Raw genomic sequence first — 22,466 nt, 5'->3', positions numbered from 1 at the left:
TGTTAATACAGATAAAAAAGTCATAAATACAATATTAATTTAACAAAATAATAAAGGTAAGGTTATTGCACCTAATGATGTTATAGCAAATGTTCTAATAAGATACTATGTGCATCCAGTTGGAAAATAAAACACATTTAAATCCCACTAAATATTTCTAATAGGAATTACTTCAAACAAAATGCTAGGGTGTTTAAAATCAGATATCCAATACTAAGAACATACCTAATGTAAAGATAAAATAAGTAGGTAGGTGCCTACCATAAGGACCACTGAACTAAATTTGGGTCAAGTGTTTAAAAGAGATTCAGCTCGGACAACAATAATTGTATTACTTAATCATGTTTACCTAATATAAATTAAAGATCATTAGAAAAAGCCTCAGGATTATACATACTAACTTCAAAAACCTACCTAGTTTAAAAAATATACACAACATGAATAAATATGTTTTTTCCTTTTTTGTGAGAAGTATTAATACAACAAACTTTTTTAGGGGAATCAGACACTACCTGGGCAAATTTATTGGTAACGAGAATTAGACATTCACTTTTTTTTTTCAATAAGTACCTAAATGAAAAAAAAAATTACATCAACTTTTTCGTAGCAAACTGACCTTTCATTAGCGTGCCACACAATCGTAGATGCTGCGAAACTGGTTAATCTAATGTGTAGAAGAAATTCAACATTTCACATTATAAAGTTGCCCTCAGCAGGTAGGTAGTTTTGCATAACCCAATGTGTTCACTAACCAAAATGATTTTTGATAAAAGTATTGCAGCAGACCTACTTACCCAAAATTGAGATCCGCAGAAGCTATCAAGCGTAGAATTGTAAGACATTGTCACAATTTTGTGAATATTAGTTACTTTTAACTGCCATAAATTTTATGTTGTTTTACGACACTCCCGATACATATATTTTTAATAACTGAATTAATAGAGTGGTGTTAAACAGATATATACGATTAAATGTTATTTATTCACTGAGAGATTTTTTACTGAGATATAAAAAATTGAATAAAATCTTCGACATCACACACCACATCACACCGCACCGCACCGCGCACCACAGATAGTTTACGAATAGTTTATTCTGGGTTTGCGTCACAGATTAATATATGTCGCAAGCTAGTTTGCGTTCGGTTCAGTCAGTGTCATGGACGTAATATACAAACAGGACTGATAACTTACAGCCAAAAAACGAGCGGAGTGAAGTAGGTTGTAAGGAGGCCGTCTGTCGCTTTCTAATAGGGTGACTACAAGATTAGTTATGTGAGACAAATTCGAATTCGCTAAGATTATATAAAAAATCTTCTTTATTTCATTATTGTAAATGTAGACTATACTAATAATAAAATTATTACCTTTAAAAAACATGTATGTACGTATAAAAAAGTTGAGTCGTGGTGGCCTAGTGGGTAAAGAGCCAACCTCTCGAGTATGAGGGTGTGGGTTCGATTCCAGGTCAGGCAAGTACCTATGCAACTTTTCTAAGTTTGTATGTACTTTCTATGTAAATCTTGGACACCAATGACTGTGTTTTAGATGGCACGTTAAACTGTAGGTCCCAGCTGTCATTAAACATCCATTCACAGTCGTTATGGGTCGTCAGAAGCCAGTAAGTCTGAGGCCAGTTTAACCAAGGGGTATCGGGTTGCCCGGGTAGCTGGGTTGAGGAGGTCAGATAGGCAGTCGCTTCTTGTAAAGCACTGGTACTCAGCTGCATCCGGTTAGACTGGAAGCCGACCCCAACATAGTTGGGAAAAAGGCTCGGACGATGACTCAATGATCAATCTTGTTCGGATACTACATCAATGGTCAGAGTCCACAGAGCCATAAAGAAATAGAGTTGCGCAGAGACAATTATTTGTCGTCGTTGAATGAATATTTTGATACTTGGATTTTTATTTGCAACAACACAGGTAAGATGGCGTCACGTCAGAGTTTTGACTGACGTTGTTTGAAAAAGGGCGCGTGTTATCAACTGCCTCAACTGGCTAACTCCCGGAAAACTTTCGTCGCTCATCTGTGCAAGGTACGTTTCCTGCTTACGACACGTCTATAATAATTCGAGTAATAAAAGAGATCTATATATCGGCTTTGACCGTATACGTGATAGTGATAGACAACGCCCAAAAGTTGGTGAAATAACGTGCAAAAAGTAGTCTTCCTCGTTAAATTGGCGTAGAATAGAAAGCAATAGCTTACTGTATTCAATATTTTTAATTTTACTGTATTTTAAATATCTAAGAGGAGATTGTGGTGGTCTAGCGGGTAAAGAACTCTCAATTATTAGCGTGGGTTCGATTCCAGGTTAGGCAAGTAGTACCAAGTACCAATGCAACTTTTCTATGTTTGTATGTATTTTCTACTTCTATATCTTGGACACCAATGACCGTGTTTCGGAGTGTAGGTAGGTACGTTAAACTGTAGGTCCCGGCTGTTTTGAACATCTTTGGCAGTAATCAGAATCTCATAACCAGAAACCAGTCTTACCCAGGGGTATTGGGTTGAGGAGGTCAGATAGGCGGTTGCTCCTTGTAAAACACTGGTACTCAGCTGCATCCGATTAGACTGTAAGCCGACTCCAACATAGTTGGGATTAGTCTAGGCAGATGATGGCGTAAGAGGAGCGTTACTGGTAATCTGAATCTCGGGTGTTACTCCTTTTTTCGGTGGGACATGTTGTCTGAATTTTACTGGCTAAAGCCTTCGGAACCTTTATTTATGGTACAAACAAACAAAAACTGTTTCCGTTTAGATGTGTTTAGATTTAGACCCATTGGCAGGTTTTTAACCTTTTGAACGCCAATGTCGGCTATAGCCGACATGAGCAAGCGTGTCCTGTGCGCCAACGACGGCTATACTCGACAAAAAACAGGTCGCAGAAAAATACAAAATAAACCTATTAAATCATTACTTTTATGTATTTTTTAGTAGATATTTAATTAAGATTTTCGGGCTTGGCGTACAGGGCATAGGAATACCGATATGGCGTGGCGGTGAAAAGGTTAAGGATCGTTGAAGGCTTCACATAGTAAATAATAAAAAACATTGTAATTCTTAAATGTTCTTTTAATACTTTCCAAATACAAATCTACGAAGATTCTTTTATAAGGCACGACATTGCACGAAATATCAGAACATGATTCTTAGGTATTTAAATATAAAAATTATACTTAATAATACGTTTTTTTTTTCAATTAGGAACATATTTTAACGTTTTTATGTTTACCAATTTATTCGAAGAAAATTACGTATTAAATTACGTATACGATGAAAAGTAGGAGATTGCAATGGTACCTACAAAAGTATGAAGGTCAGCTTGAGATCGGCTTTTTCCATGTTCCAAGCTATAAGGTGCCGATGTTTCAGCAGGTACTACTATATGTACCTAAGTAGCCCAAGCTAGGTGCCCAAGCTGTCTAGTGATTTCTCATCTACCTTTGTAGGCCCTGAATATACCATATTAAGCATACTATTTACTAGTTTTGCCTCTCTGTTCTACTTATACCATACTGTTACTATAAGTACACAGCAGAACAGGGTGCTTAAGTAGGTTATCCGATTTGCTAGTAAATTCCAAGTTTTTAACTAAAACTAATATATAAAATAAATAATTTAAGTAACAACATACTTCAGCACCATTGGTTAAAGCTAGTATAAAATTACCGTGCAGCTATATTCCTATAGCCTGACACGTTATTCGAATATCAGGCTAGCACCAAACACATTATTAATTGACGCCTTATGAGACTCTTCCCTGACTCGGCACTGATTGTGTGGCATTGTATCAGTGAACCAGCCCGGCGTCCTTGGCCATGCTGTAGAAGACGGAGTTCTTGTCCTGAAGCAGCTGGTCGGGCGGCGCGTACTCGACAAGTTGGCCCTTGTCCAGCACCATGACCTTCGTGGAGTCCATGATGGTGTTGAGCCGGTGCGCGATGGTCAGCACCGTGCACGACGCGAACTCCGATCGGATGGTCTTCTGCAATGCGACAAGAGACGCGATAGTGTTGTGTGTGTATGTACACGCGTGTACAGTGGGTACACACTCGACTCACCTGGATGAGCTCGTCCGTCTCGAGGTCGACGGCGGCGGTGGCCTCGTCCAGCACGAGCAGCGGCGTCTTGCGCAGCAGCGCGCGAGCCAGGCACACGAGCTGCCGCTGTCCCACCGACAGGTTCTCGCCGCCCTCCGCCACCTCGTGGCGCAGCCCGGCCGGCAGCCCTGCACAAGCACATCAGCGTCAGCGCCGCTCTGCTGCCGCTCGACTGCAGCGACGCGGGCGACACTCACCTTGCACGAACGGCTTGAGGTGCGCGTACTCGAGCGCCCGCCAGATGTCCTCGTCCGAGAAGGTCTCGAAGGGGTCCAGGTTCATGCGCAGCGTGCCGGAGAAGAGCACCGGGTCCTGCGGGATGATGGTGATGCGCGAGCGCAGCTGGTGCAGGCCCATGGTGGCGATGTCCAGGCCGTCGATGAGGATGCGGCCGCCGACGGCCTCGACGATGCGGAACAGGCCGAGCGTGAGCGTGGACTTGCCGGCGCCGGTGCGGCCGACGATGCCGAGCTTGTCGCGCGGCGCCACGGCGCACGTGACGTCCCGCAGCGCGGGCTCGGCGCCGGCGCGGTACGCCAGCGTCAGCCGCTCCAGCTGCAGCGCGCCCGTCTCCGGCCACGTGGCCGGCGGGCCCGCGTCCACCGACCATGCCGCTTCCTGAAACACACATTCCCATTTTTTGTTATACTGGTAATTTCCACTGGCTCAACATGTATTGTATGTATCTTAACTGTATTCACCTGCTTCGTCTCCGCATACTCCTTCATACGCTCTACTGCTACGATGTCTGTTTCTACAGAAGACGCTGATTGAACTAACCAACTTAAGGTTTGTGTTATCTACAAAAAAAGTACCAGAAGAACCATGTTAGTAACAAATTCATAAAGAACAATATATTTGTTTATGTAGGTACTTGCAATAATCATAACTATGGTGTAGGTACCTACCTCTAAAGTATAGCTGACGGAGAGACCAGCAAGGCCAGGAGTAATACTATCTCTTCCAATTACTGCGAATAATGCAGCAAAAAATATTATGAGACCGCCAACTGACTCGAGGCGGACTGAAAGCCATCTATCCGCAACCGTTGACATAAAAGAGATAGATTCATAATGATCCACTTTAAATTGAGATTCCTTTATAAATCTGAAATAAAACGATATGCAATTTATAGGACTGTCGTTGCCTATTGCTGGATACATAGAATGGTACAATATGTACCTAATATAGGTACAATTTACCTGTCTGCGACTCCAAAAGCACGGATACTAGTTGCACCCAAAATACTTTCATTGAAATGTGAGAACACAGGCGAGCGAGCTACTGACTCGATTCTCATAAGCTGTCTTGACGTCGGCACATAGAATCTTTGGATGAGGTAGTACATGGCTCCGATTGGCAGGATCACAGTCATAAACATTGGCGTAGAAACACTTATCACAATTATGGTTCCTATTAGCTGTAGGAAAAGATTAGAAAAAAGGGTTGTTTTAAAAAGTTACCCGTAGGAGCTGTAATCGCATGTAATTTCTGAATGTTAAATAATTATCACCACTTAATATCTATATAATTAGTATTGTTACATAGTGATACAAATAAAGAAACACTATCGTACACCCTAAATAACCTTGACCTTCCTCAGGTTCACCGTACCTTGAAGCTGACACGCAGAATTGTATTTGGATCGATTGGAGGTTATGGGGTATAGAGTTTTATAAATACTTAGATGATTTGGTGTTTTATATGGATGATGGTTAACTGACTATTCAGCTATGGCGCTTTCAACTTTTAACATTTAATATAGGCAGGTTGGCATAGGAAGTGATTACTGATTATGAGCACCATTACCTAATGTGGAATTCTCGATCTTTGGATTGCAATAAAAGTCAGAACATTCGTTTATCCAAGATAATTTGACGACTGTGAACGGTGTGATCGCCTTAATTCGTCAAAAAGATGAAATGAATGTACTTATGTTTGAATTACCTAGTAGTATTTTTTTTTAAAGCAATAACATTCGTGTGGGATGTCGACGAGTAAAAAAGTTTACCTCAAAAGACCCGTTAAGAACACTGGAGATTTCCCAACAAAGTGAAGTATCCACTACGTTGACATCTTTGGAAAATCTAGACAGGATTCTTCCAACAGGTGTCACTTCGAAGAATTGCAAGGGAGATTTGAAGACATTGTCCAACATGATTGCGTGAAGTATCTTCGCTGCTTTCCAGCAAGCCAAGAACGGCATTAGGTCGACAAACAGTGATACCAATGCTGTAATAACGAAAATATCGTCGTTACTTAGGATCACTTTTACAACACTGAAATTGAGGATTGGGTGCTTTACAAATGGTTTTATGAATTACAATAATATTACCTTGACAAAATCCTAGACCGCCATATACACCGAGGTACATGTTTCGGCGTTGGGTATCCACTGTACCGTTTACGAGCTAGAAAAACAAAAGAAAATATTTATTTTAAGTATTGATTAGATTAGAAGGAGAGGCAAAGAAACCATTAGATTTTTAGAGATCCATAAATTCAAAGTTATGCGTTGAACACTACCTCATGGGTAAGGACGCATAGCGCCAGTATTCAACTATGATGATGTAGTGAACGGCAGGTATATTACCGCATGTTAATTCTGTATTTTCAACCGCAGACGGTAAAGAATACCGGTTGGGTCTGAAAAGGCCTTTGTCAGAATTCGACAGACATACATCTCAAATAATTTTACAAATGTATGGGATTACTTTCAAAGTTTTCTTCATGCTACTATTTTTGTCCCTTATCTTATCTCCCTCTGTTGACCAAGTATTTACGAAGCAAAGAAAAATCTTGTAGATATAACTAGGTTATCGAGTCGAAGTATGTAGGTTCCAACAGACGAATATTTTCTTTTGTAAGTATAAAATTTTATGAATAGGTACTGGAGAAAACCAACCATTTTGTCATCACTGGACCATATCGCGAGCCAAAAGTTGACGCTTATTTGCAAGGAGTGTAGCAAGATGTACATTACTAACGTTGTTATGGCCGCCTTCACGCCGATTTTTGATAGATAGTGCATGTATACTTCAATTTTTACCTAAACAAGAAAGATAATCATTTTAGACGACATGATAACAAATGAAAGTTTTGAGACAATCTATTATATAGAAATTGTTTCCGAAAACAGAATTTTGGATAAAGATGACTCTATCATCCATGCCAAATTTGGCTCATTACTTACTTTTCCTGTTTCAGTTTTCTCAGTCTCAATAAGTTGGTCGAATTCTGGGTCTTCTTCAATAGGTGTATTTTCTAACTTTTCCTTATTTGCAACGTTGGCACGATCACCTAATAGTACATTTTTAAGGAATAAGTATAGAATATTCTAAAAACGTAGGTTAAGTAGTAATATTTCGTATAAGTAGTTACCAGCATTCGTTGGCTCTTTTTCTGAAGCACTCGTCGAAATCGATCGAGCCCATTGTAACTTACGATGGAACTCTGGTCCCAGTTTATTCTCTAAATCGTTTTTAATGTCTTCCAAATCTGCGGGAATTCACAGTAAATGGTCAATTACGTTCCTATTGAGGTAGATACGTGATTATAACACATTGTGGCCTTCACGCGTGACAGCCGTTCCACAATTACATTCTTTGGTTGGTTACAATTCATTCAAACTATGGGGAAAAATGACAATGAATTTCTGATTGAATCACTGTGCTGAGATTCCTGTATCTAATCGGGTAGATAACGTGATAATTTGCAGTAGTTAGGTCCAAGGACATTAAAGGCTTCCTTAGATGTTTTTATATACTAAGTAGGTAGGTATACAATAGTATACATGTATTTGAAATCTTAGCAAGAAAGATAGAACAATAAAATTCATCATTCATTTGTTTAGAAAATGAGATTGCTAACACTATGGGTCCATTACCTTCTAACGAAGAGGAGCGCTCGGCGTCACTAAGATGGTGCAGCAGAAAGTCTGCGAAGGCGCCTTTCTTCTCGAGCAGCTGCTGGTAGGAGCCGGCCTCGGAGACCTCTCCGTCGCGCAGCACCACCACCAGGTCCGTGTGCATCAGGTACGACACGTTGTGCGTGACCCACACGCGCGTCTTGTGCTTCAGCAGCCCGGCCGGGCCCAGCACCTGCACAGCACTCGTCACTACTCGCTCTACTCGCACTCGCACTCGCACTCGCACTCGCCCGCACTCACCTTGTCGAAGATGTGCTTGCCCACGTGCGAGTCCACGGCGCTCAGCGGGTCGTCCAGGAAGTAGTTGTCCGCGTCGCAGTACACCGCCCGCGCCAGCGACACGCGCTGCTTCTGCCCGCCCGACAGGTTTATTCCTAAGCACATCCTCACTTGTTTATACAAACACCTTCACTTTGATCTGGATATAGGTATGAAAAAGAAGACTACCTTTTTCACCGATTTCCGTTTGGTCACCCCCTGGCAGAATTCCCAAGTCCGCTGCAAGAGCACACGCCTGTACGATATCATTATATTTTTTTCTGTCGAGTGGCAACCCAAACAAAATATTGTTTTGTAAAGTAGCATTTTGAATCCAAGCCTGCTGGGATACGTATGCAATATTTCCTGTAATTTTAATTGTATAAATTAGAATAGGTATATATGTAGGTATACTTAATTCAAACCCATCGGTATAGGTTTTTCGAACGAGTCCTACCTTTAATATTAACGCGTCCAGAAATCTTGTCCATGTCTCCGAGTAGTGCAGACAGCAGGGAAGTCTTGCCTGAGCCGACGCTGCCTACAACGGCGACGAGTGAACCACGAGGTATGCGTAAGTTTAAGTTCTTTAGAACTGGATCTGAATCCTGGTCGCCCCACGTGAAGTGAGCTTTCTCCATCACGATTTGGTCTTCTAAAATTATTAAACTTTACATTTTCAGAGATTCCAATTCTAATCAAAACATCGATACCTCTAAAGATATGTAGGTTAGTATAGTACTTACTCTCGTTAGGGCTATGTTCTATCGCGTTGGTATCCAATTCATCAGAATTTAAGAATTTGTTAAGCCTCTTAATACTCACTGCAGTCTAAAAGAAGAAAATTCAAATGAATGCGTCAAATTAATACCGACGTAAGAGAAGTTGGAATTAGAAAAGTACAAACCTGTATGATATCCGATATAACATTAGGCAGCATGAACATCGGGAATCGAAGTATGTTGAAAAGGGACAATGCTACGAATGCCTTTTTGGAGTCCAGCACTTCCGTATCATTCACCAACACGTAGCATGTGAACGACATCAGCGACACCTAAATTAATTTTAAAATGTAATATAGGTTTTACATTGAATAGGACTATAACTTTTTAATGTTAAATAGGCGCTTACCAAGAAAGGTGTACAAATCCATATAAACGCCATTCCTGAATTTAAATATGCCAACTTTTTTAGAACTCCCAATTCCTTATTTCTTATACCTGTAATATGATCTCGGAAGCTTGGTTCCCACGCATACATTTTGAGAACCTGACACAAGAAAATATGTTAGGTAAACAATAATAATTTTACCGAAACTGATTTAAAAATGTTTAAGCATATTACCTTCATTCCATTAAGTACTTCACTCATAAGTTTAATTCTTTGGTCTTTGTGTTTCATCAACTTGGACTGCAGTTTCTCTTGGTATCTTGCCATCAGACCATTGAAGGGCATGAGAACAATGATGACGGCTAAGCCAGCCATCACAGAAGGCCCCAACACGCCCCATAGGAAATATAGAGCTAAAGATATTTGCAACGGTGCAGACCATACCAAGTTTATGAAGGTCAAACTGCCGAACCTGAAATGTTTATTACATTTTTGAGAAGAATTTTGAATATTTTGCAATAACGGTTGTTAAACAGTTATGTCTAGAGATGACAGGTTTCTTTAATAGTTAGAATACACACAAAGTATCACACAATTTGACAATTAAACAGAAAAAATACTTACCTATCGATATCGGTGGACATTAAGTTAATTATTTCTCCAACTGTACGCTCTTTGCGAGCGGCATTGGACAAGCAGAGTGCTTTCTTATAGACAACACTACAAAGAGAATTTTTGATTTGTATTCCAACCATGTTTATTTTCATGAAATATTGCCCCAGGAACAGACTTTGTATGATAACACATACAAGCATACTGACCGCGTAGAGGTAGCCTTTCCATACAGGCTCATTGCTCTCGATAAATCCAATCAGATGCCTAAAATAGAAGAATGACAGAAAATGTAGAACATATTAACTATTTTATCAACAAAATCTCAAGGGAAAATTAAATACTTAAGTAATTCCGGCGAAGCGAAAATGAGCAGGTCGTGGATCACTTTGAGAAATACTCCGAACATGAACTGTCCACCGAAAGCTAAACAAACCACTGGCAATATCGATACTGGTTTCTTTTTCTGTTTTGCAGTCGTAGGGGATGTAGGATCACTCGTTGATTCATTTGACTTCCTGAAATTCAATGATGAAGAATAAAATTTAAAGTTCATTCCGCATCCCGGTGACGTACGTAGTAGGTACATCCTACATGAGCCTATATTAGGTACATTATACAGGCAAGTTCTTTGGTAGTATCCAAAAAACGGTAATTTTTCTGGGGAACTGTTGAACATAACTTTCAGTGTTAGGCAAGAGTCATTTCATTCTGCGGCTACAAACATTGCATAATGTAGGTAAATAATTTCATGATCAAGGTTATAAATAGACAGATAGGTAGGTACCTATCAAAGTAATTAAAACAAATTGCTCGAGTACTTATTGCCAATCTCGATAAAATTATTGACCTACTAAGATCATACGACTGAAATATAGCTGCCTGAGTAGGTACTTAAGGAGCTCGTGGCTAAGTAATAGCCGCACGGGTTTTTCGATTGCGGGGTGTTGTCGACCCGTAAGATGGTTGACCATCTTGTCATGGTAAACTCCTCCGTGTAAGTAGGTACCTATGTAAAACACACGTACTCATCTACATTCGGTTTAAAGCGCTTGGAAGCCGACTCCCATGTACTTAGTCGGGTAAAAGCAGTGCTTTAACTCTACTAGCGCACTGGGCGATATTTCTACGGCGCCCCCAACAGCAATTCAAACCCATACGAAAAACAGAGACATATTATGTAGTTACCGAATGCGCGAGCGAAGCGAGCGCGAATTTTTTTTATACTACAGTTAACAAGTCAAAGCAAAAATTACCTAAAATGTAGCCCAATCGTACATAAGTTATTGCTGGTTGGTGGAACACGGGATCACGAAATTTTTTGTTATATTTTAGAACTCAAAACAAAAATTACTTAAAATGTAGCCCAAACGTAGATAACTCTTTGTTGGTGTTGGCGCCTATGAATTAAAATTTTGGGACTTAAAGTAGTACCATAAATAGAAACTATGACTAAAAATGAGATTGACTTCATCATGACGAACAAGAAGCACATATTCAGAGATGTCTCCGTGATCAATAGGTTTAATACCGGTAGCGATCACCGACTTGTCCGAGGCTCTCTGAATATCAACTTCAAGGCCGAACGTTTCCGTCTGATGAAGGCCAGGCTCCGACCAACACTGCTCCAAACCATGACAGGATCTGAAACGTTCCAGTCAAATTTGGAGAACCGATTTGCCGCCGTGGAAACCACAACAGACGTTAACCAGAACCACGAATATGTGGTTCGGATCCTCAGGGAGGAAGGTTCGAGATTCTGTAACATGCAGCGTAAGGGCAAGAAATCAAAGCTTTCGGAAGAGACATTAGGGCTTATGAAGAAACGACGTGAAAACCCGCCTGTCACTTCGTCAGCTAAGCGGGCTCTAAACCAAGAGATCAACAAGCACGTACGACGCGACCTCCGGTGCTCCAATACTCTTGACATTGAAAGAGCAATTGAGCTAAATCGGGGGTCAAAGGTGTTCGTACAATCTCTTGGAAGAAGCCACTTGACGAAGTTGACCACAACAAGTGGAGAAGTCGTTTCTTCGGTGCCGGCAGTCCTTTCGGAAGTGGAAAATTTCTATGGCCGGTTATACGCATCGCATGCCTCTCGACCTGATCCCGGAAATGAGGATTCTAGAGCCACATTAACACGCCATTTCACCGAAGACCTGCCAGAAGTCAGCAGTAGCGAAATCGAGATCGCTCTGAGACAGCTCAAAAATGGAAAAGCCCCTGGCGAGGATGGCATTACAACAGAGCTTTTAAAAGCAGGAGGAAAGCCCGTACTGGGGGAGCGCCAGAAGCTTTTTAATGCCGTCCTGTTTGAAGGGAGAACTCCAGAGGCGTGGAGTAGGAGTGTTGTCGTCCTGTTCTTCAAAAAGGGAGACAAAACCCAGCTGAAGAACTATCGACCCATTTCCCTCCTAAGCCACGTCTATAAGCTGTTCTCAAGAGTGATCACGAACCGACTTGCGCGGAGACTCGACGAATTCCAACCACCGGAGCAGGCTGGGTTTCGGAGCGGATACGGCACCATAGACCACATCCACACAGTGCGGCAGATTATACAGAAGACCGAAGAGTATAATCAGCCCCTGTGTCTAGCATTTGTGGACTATGAGAAGGCCTTTGACTCGGTTGAAATCTGGTCTGTTCTGGAGTCCCTGCAGCGTTGTCAAGTAGATTGGCGATACATCCAAGTGATGAGATGTCTCTACGAAGCCGCTACAATGTCCGTCCAACTACAGAATCAGCAAACAAGGCCCATACCGTTGCATCGAGGAGTGAGACAAGGGGATGTTATTTCCCCGAAACTGTTCACTAATGCAATAGAGGATATGTTCAAGACGCTGAACTGGAAAGGACGAGGCATCAACATCAATGGCGAACACATCTCTCACTTGCGATTTGCTGACGATATCGTCATCATGGCGGAAACGCTGCAGGACCTACAACAGATGCTGAACGACCTGGCTGAATCTTCTCTACGCATCGGCCTACGGATGAACTTGGACAAAACCAAGGTCATGTTCAATGAACATGTTCTACCGGAACCGATTGCGATACACGGCGCCGTTCTCGAAGTTGTTCGGAAATATGTATACCTCGGGCAGACATTGCAGTTAGGTAGAAACAACTTTGAGGACGAGGTGAATAGGAGAATTCAGTTGGGTTGGGCTGCATTTGGGAAGCTGCGTCGAGTCCTAACATCGTCGATCCCACAGTGCCTAAAGACAAAAGTCTTCAATCAGTGCGTCCTACCTGTCATGACTTACGGAGCCGAAACGTGGACACTGACGGTACGGCTGGTCCACAAGTTTAAAGTCGCTCAGCGGGCTATGGAAAGGGCTATGCTCGGCATTTCTCTGAGGGATCGCATCAGAAATGAGGTAATCCGTCAGAGAACCAAGGTCATCGACATAGCCCACCGAATCAGCAAGCTGAAGTGGCAGTGGGCTGGCCATATTAGCCGAAGAACCGATAACCGTTGGGGTAAACGAGTTCTAGAGTGGAGACCGCGCCTCGGCAAACGTAGTGTAGGACGTCCTCAGGCACGGTGGAGTGATGACTTGCGCAAGACGGCTGGCAGGAGCTGGATGCGAGAAGCCGAAAATCGATCTCAGTGGCGTGCACTTGGAGAGGCCTATGTCCAGCAGTGGACTGCGATAGGCTGATGATGATGAAATAGAAACTAGAAGTTACTTTCTTATTAATAAAAGGACTTATATCCTTACGAATAACTACCGGAGATATATCGTGAAAGACGGGACGGTTGACATATGTCGGGCATGTCACCATCCGGGTGAGTCTATCAGACATATTATATCTGGTTGTTCTCGTTTGGCTAATGGTGAATATTTGCACAGACATAACCAAGTGGCCAAGATTATCCACCAGCAGCTTGCCCTGCAATACAACCTTGTAGACCTTGAGGTACCGTACTACAGGTATGCGCCCGACCCAGTTCTCGAAAAGGACCATATCACGTTGTACTGGGATCGATCTATCATCACTGACAGGACTATTGTAGCCAATAAGCCTGATATTGTGGTGATAGATCGATTAGCGCGCCGCGCGATGATAGTCGATGTCGCCGTTCCGCATGACGAGAACCTTGTGAAAGCTGAGAAAGAGAAACAAATAAAGTATCTCGACTTAGCGCACGAGGTTGTCGCCATGTGGAGTGTCGACACGGCTGTTGTTGTGCCGATTGTCGTTACGGCCAATGGTTTAATAGCCAAGAGCCTCGACGAACACCTCAGGAGGCTCTCGTTGGGCGGCTGGATCAAGGGACTGATTCAGAAGGCAGTACTCCTTGATACGGCACGTATTGTGAGGAGGTTTCTGTCTCTGGGACCCTAACCACCGGTACCTTGGACCCTGTGCCCGATATCGGTGGCAACCTATTTTTTATATTTTTAAATGTTTTTTATTTTTATATTTAATATTTAAAAATGTAAATCATATGTTAGAAAATAAATAAATGATAAGAAAAAAGGACTTAAAAATGACGCTACCTTTTTGCTAGGGTAGACAAACAAAATTTGAAAAATAAAAACAACTATAAAGTGAAGCAAGCAAGCCCGAAAAAGCTTTTTTGAGATTTGGATCACTAAAAGTCCTTAACGTATATAATAAAAGGCGACTGTGAAGTGAAGAAGCCGCGAGCGAAAGGAGCGCGATTTTTTTTGAATATTGGGACATTAAATTAAAAGTAGCTATATGTGAAAAAAAATGCAAGCGTAAAGTAAAGAAACCGCGAGCGAAGCGAGCGCGAAAATTTTTGAGTTTTGGGACATAAAAGTAGTGTATCTAACGCGCCCGGCATTGTATGACAATACATTAATTTAATTGAAATTTCTTGGTCCAGGTGCGTACCGCGGCGCCCGGGTTATTCGCACACCCTGCACCATAGGTTAAGGCGGCCCTGATGCTATCCATACATTTGGATACAGTTCTTGTAAGCTTCGATCTTTGATGAAATTTAAAACAAAAATAGGAGTAAAATTCTGATCAAGGATTGGTTGGGGGCGCCTGCGGTGCCCCTTATGTCCGGCGCCCTGGGCCGTCGCCCAACCGCGCCCTAACCTAAAGCCGCTACTGGGTAAAAGGCAAGGTAGATGATGAGTAGTTCTTTACCTAACTCGGTTGTTGAACATAGTTCGACAGATTATTTATCAACTCATGATTTGTTTAGCTGCCGCTACCGGCTATAGCATAATGTATTATTTATTGCACACCTGAGCAAGCTTCGCACTTTCCCATAATTACTTAATTGTGGTTATTCTTGAAATTAATCAAATTATTTACTCTAATTAAAATTAAAAGCAGGTGCCTACATTACATCAGATAAATATTAGGCAGGTATACCCATACCTACCTACTCTTAAGTACCCAACAAGTCCAAAAAGACCTAGAAATGAAAACGAAAGCGAGGCGAGGCCACTAAGTAACAAGTTGTTTTACTTTCATTGTGATTGTAAAATCAACCGTTCCACTCAAATGTTTTCAACGGTGTGGTTGACGACGACAGAATGCGTTGTTCAAATGATTAGGTGGACAACAAGAGGAAGGTGAAATAGATAATAAATCTTCTACTGCGAAAGAAATTGCAGATAAGAGAAAAACAGCATTTTAGGGTTAAATAGAAAAATACTTAATTCAGAACTAGATACCTATAGTTTCATCATGCGCGCTTCTAATGACCGAGACATGCTAAGTGTCATTGACATTATAGGTGCATAACCTTTTCAAAAGCTCTGGCAATTCCAAGTTATGCGCGGATATCTTTTTTTATTTATCTTTCGTGGAACCTTCAAAAGCATTCATTTTGCAAAACAGGAAACTATCATAACATAATGAAATAATTTTTAGGGTTCCGTACTCAAAGAGGTTAAATGGTTACCTATTACCTATACGTGTCTCTCTTCCAAATAACTGTTTCAGGGTGCAGTAGCAACTGTCTATAAGGAAAACTATCTCGTCTCAGTTACAGGTTCTAAGTTGTAGTTGATAAACCAAAGCGTATACTGCGCGTGCGCCTTTTATTAAATACCTCAGGATTCAAGAAAATATTTATTACAGAAACAGTTTTAATAAGGAAAAGGCCAAGTAAAATACTTTAATACTAGGTACATTCCCGCTGCAAAGCCAGCTTGAATATAAACGTAGGACTGCGTAAAACCAATTCAAGCCTAAGTCTAAATCTGTCTGTCGAAAGGAGATACAGAGCTTGTATATTGATTAGAACGAAGACACGCGTGAGTCAGAAGTTTATCATTTTCGAAACGCAATATTTGTAATTGATTTCAAAGCGGAATAATATGTATGTAACCGAAGTAAGGTGCGGAAGCATTTGATAAGATTTAAAAAGTTATCGCGAAAAAGTTAAAAAGACGTGTATATCAAAGAAAAAATATATAATTATTTTCCTTAAACACATTTCTTTTTTTTTTGCAATAATCCTGTTGATTTAAAATTGATCTGTATATCTCGAATACTCACGCGTCTCGTTTATTCGAAGCTCTCTGCCAAAATTTCTCAAACCTAGGAACAGCCTCTTTGGATGTAAGTTGTGGGTGTAGAGGCCATATATCTTCTTCAGTAAGACTTCTTCGGAAGCCCGTCAGAGCGAGTGGGTCGAACCAACTAAAAGTTAGGCGACTTGGAACCCCTGCACTGTTCTCGGGGGACTGAACCTGTATACAGTGATGATAGTAAGCATTTACAAAGAAAATAAATGGAACTACTACCAAGAACGTAATTAATACTTTTATTTTACCTTTTCATAAGTGTAAGGGGTGTCTAAAGGTGGCAAGTCAGCGAAACAATTCAACAAAAACATAATGACAATAAGCATATAGTACACGATATAACTAGCAAAATTATATCGGACATACGCGTCGTCTTTTGCTTTGTACTGCACGATCTCGGACCTGAGTTGCGGTAGTCCAGCCAGGATGAGGAGCAACCAGAATATAAACAGCACCCCTGACGTCTTTATACCATATTTCCTGTTGTAGCACAGTAGTGTTACTGACAACATCTGAGGAAAATAAATCGAGGTTTAGTAACATCAAAAAGGCCCATAGATACATATTTGTATATTTTCTGTAAGAATGTTGGTTTCTAAAATTAATAACAGAGTGAAGATATTTTGATTTCGATTCGTATCAGAAAACAGGTAGGGTTTTCCGTAATATTTACAAAATTAAAATAAATACTTTAGGGGGGCAAACGGCGAATGCTGCAAACGTGTTTTTTTTGCCGTTTTATAAGATCTATAACGGGGCGGAACCGCGGAACCCATCGTGTGCGAGTGCGTCTCACACTTTGCCCGGTATTTTATATAGTTTTTTATAAATATGTTATGTTGGTATTGTATGGTATCTATGTATTTGGTCCTAACTTATATTTCATGAAGAATCAATCTAATTTAATCGAATATTTTAAACCTACCCAGGTAGGTAGGTACTTATATCCACTTACTGAGTCTGTATTTTTTTAAACAAGAAGTTATCTATTCTTATTAGTTTGTAGTGTTATTAGTTAGTTTGTGTATGTTTCCCTTCACTTTTCACAAAGCTTCATTACCCAGGTACCTACTTACATTTATTATGTAATATATAATACAGATACAATGTTTAAAACCAATCTTAATGTTTAAAACCAGTTTAAAATCTTGTTTAAAATCTTAATGTTTAAAACCAGATACAATGTTTAAAACCAATCTTAAAAGGTATTTAATAAATAAGTGCTACTATAGCATACAAGAATTTTTAAGTGAGTGATACACACATATTTTATATTTTAAATTCTCTTTAGTGATTGTTTTTATTTTGAGTCTTTTCTTTAATTACTTACATATTTTAATACTGTTTTTTTTTTTTTATATAGAGTCAATTTTAATATCTTAAGACTGCGCCGAGCGAACACAGCGCGCGGAAAATAGGTATTTACTGCGGCGCGCTAGTTGTGTGCGTCGTTACGCACACAACGACAAGTTCGCTCGGTGGCCGCTTGCGTTGCATGGCAGAAGTGAGTAAGTCAGGATTTTTAGAATTTGAGTGACTGAGTGTAACTTAGAGTTTTTAAATTTTGAGTGTATTGAGTGAATTGAAAAGACGAATAATGAATATTTTGACGGTTCTGTGTAGGTACATAAATCCGATTAATAAAACTAATCCTGTTAATATTATGAACGTGAAAGTTTGTTTGGATGAATTTTTGTTACTCTTTCACACGAAAACTACTGAACGGATTTGAATGATATGATGAAAAAAAGACGAAGTTTTTGGATTTTTCGAAAATCACCTCCCAAGTTACTGTAATAGGATACAGTTATCGGCACGGATATTGGGCTATGACCTTCACCTGCGCAGAAGCTATTTATTGGTTTATTGCCTTATGTGTACAGTGCGCAAAGCGATCCCCACTCTTCCGCCGAGAACCGTGCCGTGCCGATAACTATATTCAAGTTTAAAAGGGTAGATCTTTAACCGCTGAACGTACGAACGAACGGTTTGGTAGGTGAGTAAGTAGGTAAGATATATGGGTAGGTTGTTGTAATAAAACCAATCTGTAATAAAAAAATCTTTAATTTAACCTGACGTAAAACAACTTGATAAGAATTTTACAAAAACATACTTAAAGCGCAGAAACGTGGTTAATTTATTATACAGGTTGTACCGAAGAGTTGTAGTTTTTTTTTAATAAAAATTGAGAAATCAAAGGCATTAATAAATTTCAGAAAAAATAATGTTGATTTTCCAAATTTGTCATCAGCTGACCAAAATTTGTGTGAGAATACATAAAAAGAAACTGTAAAAGACACAAGAATGTATCAACCTCATTCAAAAAATATAATAGTTATTTCCAACCACAAAGATAGGTTATACAAAAAAAATGCACATTTGCATCTCGGACTGAAGACTGAACTTAACTTACGAATGTTGGTGCATAATTTAAAAATGTGTTCATGTGATTTATGACGATAATTTTCGTTTATCCTTTTGATTGATTGCATCAAGAATATATTTAGGTTCCCTGATATCCATTTGCCTATCTAACCGAGAATCAAGAATTTCAGGCAGTAAGCAATCAAAATAAAAAGTTTTCAATTTCTCTTCCATTTTACACCAAAATTCTTTATCTTCCTCAATTAGTTCAACCTTCATGTCTACTTCAGTCCAAACGGCAAATATACATACATGTTTTTCTTTGTGTAATGTGAAGTTGTCCTTGTGTTTGGAAGTACCTACCAATCATGATTTTTATTTAGATTGATATTACCTTCCTTGTCTCTTTTCCAAAAAATAATTTTCTTTTCTCTTATGCCATCGTCAACACTCATGTCTCTGGCTGAATAAGGACAGTTAATTTCCACAAATTTGTCCTCTTCTACAATACCATCCGGACTTGCTCCTAAAAATGGTAAAAGATTTTAAAACTTATGTCAGATTCGCAATCGCGACCCCCAAAAACCTATGACGTGATACCCATATCGAATGTTTGACAAAAACTAGCATCCGCCATCTTGAATTTTAAAATTAATGTCAGATTTGCAATCGCCGCCCCCAAAAACCTATTACACGATACCCATATCGAATATTTGACAAAAACTACCATCCGCCATCTTGAATTTTAAAATTAATATCAGATTCGCAATCACCGCCCCCAAGAACCTATTACATGATACCCATATCGAATATTTGACAAAAACTAGCATCCGCCATCTTGAATTTTAAAATTGATGTCAGATTTGCAATCGCCGCCCCCAAGAACCTATTACACGATACCCATATCGAATATTTGACAAAAACTAGCATCCGCCATCTTGAATTTTAAAATTAATATCAGATTCGCAATCACCGCCCCCAAGAACCTATTACATGATACCCATATCGAATATTTGACAAAAACTAGCATCCGCCATCTTGAATTTTAAAATTGATGTCAGATTTGCAATCGCCGCCCCCAAGAACCTATTACACGATACCCATATCGAATATTTGACAAAAACTAGCATCCGCCATCTTGAATTTTAAAATTGATGTCAGATTTGCAATTGCCACCCCCAAGAACCTATTACACGATACCCATATCGAATATTTGACAAAAACTAGCATCCGCCATCTTGAATTTTAAAATTGATGTCAGATTTGCAATCGCCGCCCCCAAGAACCTATTACACGATACCCATATCGAATATTTGACAAAAACTAGCATCCGCCATCTTGAATTTTAAAATTGATGTCAGATTTGCAATCGCCACCCCCAAAAACCTATTACACGATACCCATATCGAATATTTGACAAAAATTGAAGAAAAGATTATATCCGTTATAAAAAAAAAGAAATACGTACTTTTTCCGAGAACATTTTTTTTTTCGTAAATTAGCGCCAACTTTCTTCTTATAATTTTTTTCCTTAAGCTTTCCCATTTTACTAAAACAACATTTTAAAAAATGTTACAAAAATATGCTTTGAATAGTATAAATAAAACATAGATATGCACAATATAATAACAACTCAAAAAACAAAAAATATGACTTACCTTATTCAACAGTTTGCGTTTGCGTTTGGCAAGGTATAAGTACACAATAGATCGCGAAGTATCGTTATCGGCGCGTCGCTTCCCGATGAGACGTGACCACTCTCCGAGCTCTCGTGGACGACTGAACTTTCGGCCGGTGTACGTTGCGTATGATTCAAAACAGGGCGCGCAGCGGCCCAATTTTAAACAAAATAATGTCTAAAATAACCAAGCTACATTTTCGAAAATTTTAAAACGACAAATTGTAGTATGATTATTATAGATTGATATGCATTAAAGTTTGTGAAAAAATGTAACAGTTTACTATCAAAATTCAACTAAATACGAACGTGCTATTTTAAGATTTTTGTCCATGTTTACACATTTTTGTTATTTTAACTAGACAATAATTATAATTTTTGCCAACGATGAATTGTAAACACAGTCATTGTGGTGCTCAATACATATTTTTTATGGTAATTTTGATAATAGTATTGGTGATATCCCTTTAACTGTGACGGCCGTTTTGTATTATTTTGCACGACGCAGTCTTAAGCTAGCTTAAGAACCATTTGAAATTTTGTACGCCATCATAAGGCAAAACATGAGTTGAAACTACTTATAACACCTATGCTTTGTACCATGTTTTACAAAATAAAGTATCTTTATCTCTTTATCTTTAGGTACGTAGGTTTACCTAGGTACTTGCTATATATTCTATGAAATATAAAATACTTACCAAAGTAAAAATTTTAACAACAGGATCATAAAAATCTGCATCATTAATTTGATTGTCTTCTCTAGACGATTCATAAGTAACTAGCACAAGGTTAAGTATTTGCAACAATACTAAGAGACTGGTTATGACCAGCTTGCTTATATTGAGTTTGTTCCATGGTATATTGCTTTCCCTACTGGTCAATATATGGTAAACATCTATGAGGGCTGCCAGCCAGAGGAACAGACATGGAACCCACACAAGGACAGTCTTCTGGAAACATCGGGTAAAGTCCGGGTCGTCTGTATACCATGTGAAGTTGCTGTCCTACAAATTGTATAAGATAAATTAATAATATTAGGGTAAGTAAGTACTAAACCTAGTCATACAATATATTGCATAGTTTGTCTTTTGTATTCTTAATCCATTAAAACATATTGTACAAATCTTAAATATTTTTTTCTATTTTTGTTTATTTATTAGGTTCCTACTCAATGAAAATAATAGGTAATTTAAATTAAGATATTTCAGTTATTTTTTAAGTCTAACTTATAAAAAGTTTTATTTTTAAAATAACACTAGAATGTTAGTTGAACTTATCATTATATGTACATACCTACATAATATTTTTATATATTATGTCAATATGGTGAGATGACAAACAATTGCACAACATTAGTCATAGCAACTTGGTCCTTACACCATAATTAGAAACTAAGAACATTATTTCATAACAATATTATAATTTTGAGAAATGATAATCTTTTCTCAATAAATACAAGAATATAAAAATATATAAAACAGAATAAATTACTATTTTCTCTTTTTGACTGACAATAATTGCAAAAAATAGTTCAAATCTGATACAAACCCAAAACGTGGAGCTACAAAAATAATCCAATGACGAATTGGAGGTCATTATGAATTAAAAAAAAAACTTATAACTTTTTTCAGTTCAAATTTACCGCACTCACTGGTACCCGGACTAAAGTTTTTGGCCATGTAAAGTGCACAGACCTCTTGCCTTGACTGACAGACATAGCTAGCTAGTGAGCGAGTGACCGAGTGTGTATGAGTCAGAGCCGGAATGAGCATGAATGAATGCCATTAATTTCATTCATGCTCTCATTATTTTCTCAGCTCAGATTAATGAAAAACAATGACATTAAATTATTTTCTAACGGTCGTTTCCAATAATCCATTATATAGA

At 39.2% G+C, this 22,466-nt stretch overlaps 2 protein-coding genes and 1 long non-coding RNA gene across 6 annotated transcripts in view; all 3 read right to left on the bottom strand.

The window, feature by feature from the left end:
- The window catches only part of LOC110384372 (multidrug resistance-associated protein 1), a 35,905-nt gene extending 34,792 nt beyond the window's left edge, over window positions 1-1,113 (bottom strand). For 3 of the 4 annotated variants that reach the window (XM_021345636.3, XM_021345637.3, XM_021345639.3), the window contains exon 1: window positions 795-1,112. In XM_021345636.3, the coding sequence (XP_021201311.3) occupies window positions 795-842 (48 nt within the window). In that variant the 5' untranslated portion in view covers window positions 843-1,112. Of the gene's footprint in view, window positions 1-794 lie in introns of all 4 variants that reach the window. The other variant, XM_021345638.3, reaches the window with a different exon arrangement.
- Window positions 1,114-3,056: 1,943 nt separating this feature from the next.
- On the bottom strand, window positions 3,057-22,297 carry LOC110384360 (multidrug resistance-associated protein 1). Its single transcript, XM_064037432.1, has 25 exons — window positions 22,128-22,297; window positions 21,278-21,583; window positions 16,786-17,049; window positions 16,509-16,702; window positions 10,358-10,531; window positions 10,026-10,280; window positions 9,636-9,873; window positions 9,423-9,560; window positions 9,199-9,345; window positions 9,038-9,122; window positions 8,749-8,946; window positions 8,481-8,657; window positions 8,274-8,407; window positions 7,992-8,205; window positions 7,487-7,603; window positions 7,299-7,405; window positions 7,011-7,154; window positions 6,441-6,516; window positions 6,117-6,337; window positions 5,308-5,525; window positions 5,014-5,212; window positions 4,807-4,905; window positions 4,303-4,723; window positions 4,067-4,233; window positions 3,057-3,990 (listed from the first exon to the last, which is right to left on the bottom strand). The coding sequence occupies exons 1-25, from the start codon at window positions 22,173-22,175 to the stop codon at window positions 3,796-3,798; spliced, it is 4,536 nt and encodes a 1,511-aa protein (XP_063893502.1). The 5' UTR covers window positions 22,176-22,297; the 3' UTR covers window positions 3,057-3,795.
- Window positions 19,160-21,092, bottom strand: LOC126055707 (uncharacterized). Its single transcript, XR_010277060.1, has 3 exons — window positions 20,560-21,092; window positions 20,370-20,450; window positions 19,160-19,427 (listed from the first exon to the last, which is right to left on the bottom strand). It is a non-coding gene; the product is annotated as an uncharacterized LOC126055707 (long non-coding RNA).
- Window positions 22,298-22,466: the final 169 nt, after the last annotated feature.

The sequence above is a fragment of the Helicoverpa armigera genome, chromosome 13 (genome assembly GCF_030705265.1).
Source record: "Helicoverpa armigera isolate CAAS_96S chromosome 13, ASM3070526v1, whole genome shotgun sequence".
In the NCBI taxonomy this organism is placed as follows: Eukaryota; Metazoa; Arthropoda; class Insecta; order Lepidoptera; family Noctuidae; genus Helicoverpa; species Helicoverpa armigera.
Note: the sequence above shows the minus strand (reverse complement) of the source record. Positions and strands in the feature narration are given on the sequence as shown.